Raw genomic sequence first — 8862 nt, forward strand, 5'->3', positions numbered from 1 at the left:
ATATGCTTGATGAAGGAGTAAGTTGTAAAGATTTGTCCTCGTTATACAAGTGTATGGTGTGCATGTAAAGTTGAAAATTGATTCAATAACAATAATTTGCACTAACAACAAACAGATAAATCACTAGCTTAAGAGCTTAAGAGCTTGAACCATTGTCGGAGTGACACGTGCTCCATAATCTTTGGCAATTGCATGCCTCAGCCGCCGCAATGGAGGAGGACGAGGTGTCAAAATCACGTGATGAATGTGAAATGGTGAAGAAATGGACAAAGCGTGATTCATGCACCGACCATGCAAACATTATTCACCCATGCGGCACCGCCCCATCCAAATTTCTAACTCATAAGAAATTTTTTGTTGTGATGAGAATATGAGTGGTACATCATATGTTTTTATGTAAATAGTAAAAATTTTATTTTTTAAGTTACTAACTTTTTAACACACATATCTCACTATTTATATATCGACACGTGGTGTTCCATCTCGCGTGACAGTCATATTGAAAAATCTCTCCCAAGTCAGACCTACCTCACCCTCCGTTGATGCACTCAACCACTCATATCTAGACACGTTTCGCTGCTTTGGCCGTCATCAATCATTGTTTCCAAATTAATCTTTCTAATGGAGTTTAATTTTGTTCTTAATCAACATTATCCTGATTAAACCCTAATACAATTAACTAGTAGAAGATGAACCAGAGATAATAGAATTCCGACCAGAACTTTGTCTTGTTACTGTTGTGGTGTCTGTCCTTTATTTGGTAGTTGTGGGCGGAACAAGAAACTTGGCGACCTATGATTTAAGAAAAAAGAAAACCACCAATTTGGATTAGGGAGTTAAATTTTTCAAAGTATTGTAGAAATTCCCCAGTTTAGTTAAGCGATATTCGATGTTTACTTGCGGAAAAGGATCTTCGCCGAATCTTTTTTTTGGAGATTCGAGGGATTCCATGATTGTGATCTTTTATCGTACATCGTGCGGTCATTTTTCGTTAGGTACTATTTATATTTAATTTTAAATTTTAAATTTTAAATAATTTCTGACCGCGTGATGTATGATGAATGGTCACGATCATGGGATCTCCGGATCCCCAGGAAAAGGATCCATCTAGGATTCTTTTCCTGTACTTGCATCGATAAGGTTTCAACTTCAACTGAATAATATATTTGTAGTAATTTTGATATTAAATTATAGCTCGTTGTGCTTCAGTGTGAGTTAATGACATATTATAGAAGTTTCTTTGTAAGTATCTCACTATTTGTCAACAAAAGAAAATTAGAGTTTTCATAAAAAGGGTTTGGGCTAAGTTTATTTTAATAAAAAACCATGCTATAAATTTATTTAATGGAAAAGAATTAAATAATAATGAAAACCTTTTAAATTTTAATAAAAAATGACAAAAAAACTTAAATTTGAATGAAAATGACACAATTTTAATATTAAAAAAAAACCTGACGCGCAGGACCCGTGCATCCATCATAGACATTATTTATGAAACTGAACACTATTTATGAAAGTGAACAGTACTACACTATTTATTGGTCCAGTTTCATAAATAGTGCCTAGTTCTTAATTATGTTTCATAAATAGTGCCTAGTTATTGGGTCCAGTTTAATAAATAGTGTATAGTAGTTGGTATAGTTTCATAAATATTATCTCTTTCTTGGTCCGGTTTCATAAATAGTGTCTAGTTATTGGTCTACTCTTATAAACAGTGTCTAGTTCCTGATCATGTTTCATAAATAATGTCTAGTTCTTAGTCCAGTTTCATAAATAGTGTATAGTCTCATTTTATAAATAGTTTCTAACTATTGGTTTAGTTTTAGAAATAATGCCTAATTCTTAGCTTCGTTTCATAAATAGTGTCTACTTATTGGTCAAGTTTTATAAATAGTGTTTAATTATTGGGTCAGTTTCATAAGTTTGAAACTTAGACCCTTTTTGATCCTGTAAAAGAAATCTGGATCCTCTTTGTGAGGATTCCGGGGATCCGTCAATCTTGTCCGTTCATCGTACATCGTGCGGTTAGAAATTATTTTAAATATTTTTATTTAAAATTAAACACAAACAGTACTTGAAAAAAACTGATCGCACGATGTACGATGAACGGACACGATTCACGGATTCCCAGGATCCTCGCCAAAATGATTCGGAAATATCCTATTGGCTGTAAAAGCACCCATTGCGCCAAAAACTATGAACTCAGAAGTAATCCTTTAGATCAAAACCTTGAGAATATTATGTTATCAGTAATTATATTTAAAAAACTGTTTTTACTTACCAAATTAAAATTCCCTTACATTTTTTACACCTACAATAATTAAATGTAGCTCTTCATCCAATTTCTTGAGCTTAGGTGTCATCTTGGAGAAATTTTTTCTTGTGCCCGTAGAACAAATGGTACACCACATGTTATTATGTAAATGGTGGAAAATTTTATTTTTTACGTTATTAATTTTTTAACACTAGAATCTCACCACTTGTATAAAAACACGTGATGTACCAACCCGTGTTCCGGGCACGTTGAAAAATCTCTCATCATCTTGATTACTATTGGGAAACAACACCACAAAAATAAAATTGAGAAATGTAATTCAATTTGAAATCTTTTTCTTATTTTAAGCCAAAAAAAAACATGGCTCCAGAAAATCTGGAGCCTTCTAAAGAAGGTTGAAATTACAAAAATATTTCTGACTCTAAACGTTAATAACTTCTTCGCTATAACCCCATTTCATGAACGGTTTGCATCTTCCTCGAAAGGTCTACGGATTTTAGGAAATAAATTTCCAAACTTCAAACTTCATAACTAGTTTAATTGAAAACTAAATTCAAATAAATAAATATAATTTCCGGTAACAAAATTTTAAAATTCCTCAATTAAATTTTCATAACCATAAATTGATTTATTTTCGATTTTTTCCACATATTCATAATTATGAATATTTTATTTCATATATTTAAATTTTCAGGGTATTACACTTGTGGTGCTCTTGGTTTGGGCGGTGGTGATCGGAAATTTGTACACCATGTGTGCATAGTGAGGAAGGGGGAAAGAGAGAGCAACAGGAGGGAGAGAGAAGAGAGAGTTACGAGAGAGAGAATTTTAAGTGGGGATGAGTGACACATGGCAAGAGAGTAGAGGAGAGTTTGTATTGGTGTGGGCCCCACGGGCTAGAAAAATTATAAAAAAATTAAAATGTCAGGCCAAAAAATTTTAAAATAATAAAATACCCAAAATTCAAATTTCATAAATACCTTGGAGTTTCATAGTTCCGTAAAATCTTCATCGTAGCTCCAAATTCGATTCCATTTGTGCTTACACGTTCGTACAGTCGAGTACTTTGAGAATAAGGTAAATTAATAGCTCATACATGTCACGAAAAGACTATCAACGAAAGTCAACAATATCGCCTCTAGAGGCATTTTCGTTAAGTCGCTCTTTTAAAATTAATAAAATTGTAAAATTAGGAAGGGTTTGCTACAAAGTAGGTGTAGCCTTTGGTGTAAAGATATTTTCACTTTTTTTTTTCTCTTCACTTGTAAGTGAGAGGTTTTAGATTTGATTTTTGCCAAAGGCGAATTTGAACGACATTATTACTAATCCATTGTGAGACTAAGCATATCCCCCTCCCCTTTAAGTAGATAACATTGTTTGTTAAAAAAAATTAAAAGAGCTCCTACAGACTTCTTTTTAACCAAAACATTCAATAATTTTTATTTAATGAAAATGACAAAAACTACACAATAACTCAAGTTTTATTACCATTAACAACAACAAAAACTAAAAACTGAAATTGTTCGGGTTTTGATTCAAAGCAAGGTTTCTTGTCTTTTAGGTTAAAAGGGTGACAAATGTGACTAAATTTAAGAAAATCCACCTTGTCAATTTCTTTTGAAATAATTCCAATTATGCCTTTATTTTACACCTTTTTTTTTTAATACAAACGGTATTTAACATTAATCTACACCAAAAGTAATGGAAAGAAAATACCCTAAACGGGGCAATCCACTAGCTTTATTTACATTTTATCAAAAGAAAGAGAACCAAGATAGCAAGAGTTTTTTTTTTAAGTACAATAGCAACAGTATTAGTACTGAAAGAGAAACGACTAGCTCCACATTTGTCTGATTACTCTAAGTTCATATGCTCGCGCGGAAATAGCATATTGTACATTGATCTAGCTAGCTATGGAGAGAGGATTCTCGCCGGATCCTCTTTGTGAGGATTCTGAAGATTCTCTAATCACATCCGTTCATTATACATCGTACAGTCATTTTTCGTCAGGTACTATTTATATTCAATTTTAAATAAAAGAATTTAAAATAATTTCTAACCGCACGATGTACGATGAACGGATATGATTTGAGAATTCTCAGGATCCTCACAAAGAGGATCCGACGAGAATCCTCACTTCTAGCTATGCACTAGAATATTAGTCACCTATGTCATATTATATATGAATCCGGATACTCTTTGTGAGGATCCTGGGGATCCGTGAATCGTGTCTATTCATCGTACATCGTGTGGTCAGAAATCATTTTAAATATTTTTATTTAAAATTAAAAACAAACAGTACTTGACAAAAACTGACCTCATGATAAACGATAAACGGATGCGATTCACGGATCCTTAAGATCCTGACCAAAAAGATCCAGAGAGGATCCTGTGGGGTCATATATAGCCAAAATCATTTATGCTATGTTTGGATGGAGTGTTTGAGTAGCAGCTTTGTTGTCATTGAGTATAGTTCATTGTAAATATCATATTCTAATGTTTTATTTAACATTCCTCGTCCAAACATAGCCTTAGTTTCGGCGAAGCTCAAAAATGATTTCAATTAGGATGAGGTGGGAGTCATGAGTGTGCCTCAAGAATGTTAAAACTTTTCAGATGTAGCTTGCCCATCTTTTACATCTCTCGTGTCGACAGAATTGCAGAAATCTAGTCAGTTGATGATGTTACTAATCACTCAACATCTAATGAATCAATATGAACGAAACCCTTTGAAAATTCTAGCCATAAGAAATACCTTACAAGATGGAAGCCAATGCCATTGAGACTACACAATCTTGTTAATTTGTTTGGACATGATCTCAAAATTTTTGTCCAACCCAAGTCCAAAACTTCTACAAATTCACACAAAAATAGAAAGAAAGAAAAAAAAAAAAATATATATATATATATATATATATATATTAAGAATCGGGACATGAGAGGAAGTAAAATGGTCATTTTTTGGACTCCTGCAGGTCTTTCTCCTCAGCCTCCAGCTCCCACTGTTCAGTTATTGTTTCCAATTCAGGACAAGTTGAAGGCTTGTTGTGGGATATCAAAATTGCAGGTGCAACCTCCATCCAAGAACGCAACAATCTCATCTGCATCTGCTCTGCCATTGTAGTTAGTGATCAAACAAAATGGCTTCTTAACTTCCTGCTCTCTGATCAGCTGCTTAATTCCAAGCTGAAAGTTACGGAAGTGGCTTTTTACTTGAGTGCTTCTGGAAAGAAATGCACAGAAATGGGGTTTTGTTGCAGATTGTGGATTAGGGTTTTCTAGTAGTGTATTGAGTGAGGGCAGTGGGATTTTGCGATGAAGGGAATGAAGATGAATGAGGCTTTTTATAGGAGTTGAAAGTAAATACTCAATAATTATAAAATGTTGGTCAGAAAAACGAGTGAAGGAGATTACGCCAGAAGTTGCAGAAAAAGTAGGTCTCGCAGTCTCACCCACTTACTACTAGGAACATGGAAAATGTGGACAAAACAATTCTGATTTAACGTGTTTCTTGGCCCACAATCATAAAAAAAAAAAAATCTACCTTGAATCTTAGTGGCTAATCTATGTGTGCATTATTTGTACCAAAAATTCAATCATTTTTTAGATGATCTTCTACTTCTCACAAAAAATAATAATAATAAAAAGACAAACTTTACTACTAAAAAATTTACAATGCGAGTGAGATTTAGAAAAACAGACCGTATACTTTCATCACCTTCATCTACATTAACACTCCTCTGGTGCATTTAAAATCATAGTTGAATATTGAAACCACGCCTCATGTTAATTATGTTTGTAAACGTAAACTTTCAACATCCACACCCAACCTCCTATTCACAACACCTGGCCTTCCCAAAATTTTTTTTTTTTTTTTTTTTTTCAAATGATAAATATTTTTATATTAACTATAGACGGAATTTGAACCTACGCCGTCATACAAGAACTCAATGTATTTCCACCATTGTGATAACCATCTACTTACCCCTTCCCAAAAGCTTTCAAAATGTCCATTTTTTTGGTAGCCTTAGATATCTTAATCTAAAGAATCAATAGACTTACCCATTTGACAGTGGAGGGATACCCAATAATTATCACACTTACTTTTCAGAAAGAAGATTCCCACTATGAAATATGAAGGCCCCCTAAGTAACTTAGCACGCAATCTTCTTGTTTCAAGCTTGCAAATTATCACTAATCCTGACAAGCTGCAGTTTACAGATGCGACATGTTAGGTGGTTATTTCGGGCACGACACATTATATGACTTTAACAATGTATGAACATGGAACCAATGTGTATATGATTGACATGATTAACACTATTAAACTATTATTACATTAATAAAATAATTACTTTTCTCATTTTCTTATGTATAATATAAGTTATTGTAGTATTTTATGTTGGATATATGTCAATAATCTGTGATAAAATTATATATGCTAATAAATAATAAATGCAAATAGGAAATTAACAGAGTATAAACAATGAAATAATATTGAACATAATTATTGAAGATCGAGGCTTGCATACCACAATGTCCTTGAAACAGAAATTTCGTCCCTACTCAGTGCTTGTAGTTCTACGAACGTCTGCTTCACCAGGATTCAACGATCAAGTCAGAATTCCAGCACTGAAAAAATTGACTTCTAGCGAATTTTTATGTGGTTCTCTCAGTAATGATGTTTTGGATTATAGAAGAAGAAATTTTTTTTTTCCTGTATTCTGTTGGGAGACATCTTCTCAGATGGGTGTTTTCTTTCTGCGTTTTTACACTCTTCAGATTTCATTTGAAAAGATGAGTCTGTTGGTAAAAAAAAGTGAGCCCAATTTTAGTCTTCAGACTCCAAGGGTGAGCCCAATTTTAGTCTCTAAGGCCTATCACTCCAATCACTTTTTATAAGAGACAAAACTTTATAAAGTGAGGAAACCTTTTGGGAATGGCAAATGTGGGACAAAGAAATTTCTAGTCAAAATTTCCAACATTTTATTGTTGTTTTTATATCGTTTTGTTTGGTGATCAAAATGTAGATTCATACGAATGCAACACATTAATGGAATCTGAACATAGATAGTTTTATTATTTTATTATTATTTTACATCGTCTGAAACGTATAGTTCCATATTGTACTTTTAGTTTTAAAAAAACTACGTTTATATACAACAAAGTTGAAACTAATTGCATATTTACAACAGTAATACGGTGTTCACTGGACAATGTTCAAAGAAGAACTTCCACTGGATTGGATAGGACAGAATTGAAGCCCTCTGTTATCAGAGCCATTGAAGTTCCTTCCCTTTCCAATGGCCAGATCCCGGTTCCAATCACCAATTCCATCGTAACAATCCGGAGCTGCGATGAGATGCATCCAGAGGCCATCCATCTTCAAATTTGAGACCATAAGTTTTCATCAAGGATGAATAAGTGAGCATAAAAGTTAACTAGTCATCGTCACACTCCTCGACGCTCTCTTCAAGAATCGTCTCCAAACTAGGCGAATTCGAAATCTTTCGCGGGTAAATGACCGGTGCCGGAGCCACCTCAATCCATGCATTCAAGTTCCTCATTCGCTTAGCCATTGAAGCTTGAAATTTAAAAGTATTCTCTTCAATGAATTGTGATTGCAAAGAACTAACAGAAAAAGATGACTCTCTTCCTCCTTTATGTCAAGAAAGAAGAGAGAAAGAGCTAATTTACGTTAAATATATCAAACAGAAGGGTTTTTGTCAATAGGGAACTCAAGAAGTTGGGAAATTGGTATGAATGTTAAGGCGTTTATATAGTGGGAAATCTGCAGCATTTCTGGTGGTAATCCGCAGTTCAAGTGGGTAAAGTTGGAAAACGACTTGTAGCACAACCTCAAAAACATGAGGTGAAAAGTCTAATTAAGGCATTGTAACAGACACAAAACTTGCCGGGTTTTTTTGGCAAACGACTTAAAACCTGGGAATAGAAGATACGTGCAAGGAAAATAAGGAGAACCAACCAACAAACTCCCACTCTCTCACCGGATTTTGTCCTTCACTTTTTCATTTCTGTGGTAACAAACCACTGATCTGCGATCGCATGCGTTACACAAGAAACTTCGACCATTCACATGGTCTCCTTTAAGACTGACCTCTTTTCCAAATGAACCTAACCTCGATAGCACATTCATCAAAGAGATATGACAATCTCTCTAGCTTGCACACCCTCTTCACCATTGTTTTATTCATGCTTGAAAAACTACTTTATCAGCCCGCTCCTTCTAATGGAGATTCTTAGCGGCCATAGATCATATCGTGAACTCTTTCAGACCCTTAGTTTTGCTTGGTCGGGGCAAAGTTTCAGCCTGCTTTCCACCGAATATAAAAAAACCTTAAGCTGCCTAACAGGCTAACATCCCAGCGAAGAGAGTCATTATTTGTGTCACATCTTCGAATTCAAGAGAAGGCTTTCCTCTTATCTCTCAAATTATAAGCATTGAAAAAACTATTGCACACACCCCTCATTCGCCTTAATAGAAGGTAACGCAAATTAAGCCCTTTTGATCCCCCGAGAAGCCTCCCGATGAACTTTTATAATTTTCTATTATATAACAGAAAATT

At 34.2% G+C, this 8862-nt stretch overlaps 1 protein-coding gene across 1 annotated transcript; it reads right to left on the reverse strand.

Moving 5' to 3' along the window:
* Positions 1 to 7335: 7335 nt before the first annotated feature.
* LOC137746300 (uncharacterized) lies at positions 7336 to 8020 on the reverse strand. Its single transcript, XM_068486377.1, has one exon. It carries the CDS (start codon positions 7852 to 7854, stop codon positions 7717 to 7719), a length of 138 nt encoding a protein of 45 aa, XP_068342478.1. The 5' UTR covers positions 7855 to 8020; the 3' UTR covers positions 7336 to 7716.
* Positions 8021 to 8862: the final 842 nt, after the last annotated feature.

The sequence above is a fragment of the Pyrus communis genome, chromosome 9 (genome assembly GCF_963583255.1).
Source record: "Pyrus communis chromosome 9, drPyrComm1.1, whole genome shotgun sequence".
Taxonomy (NCBI): domain Eukaryota; kingdom Viridiplantae; phylum Streptophyta; class Magnoliopsida; order Rosales; family Rosaceae; genus Pyrus; species Pyrus communis.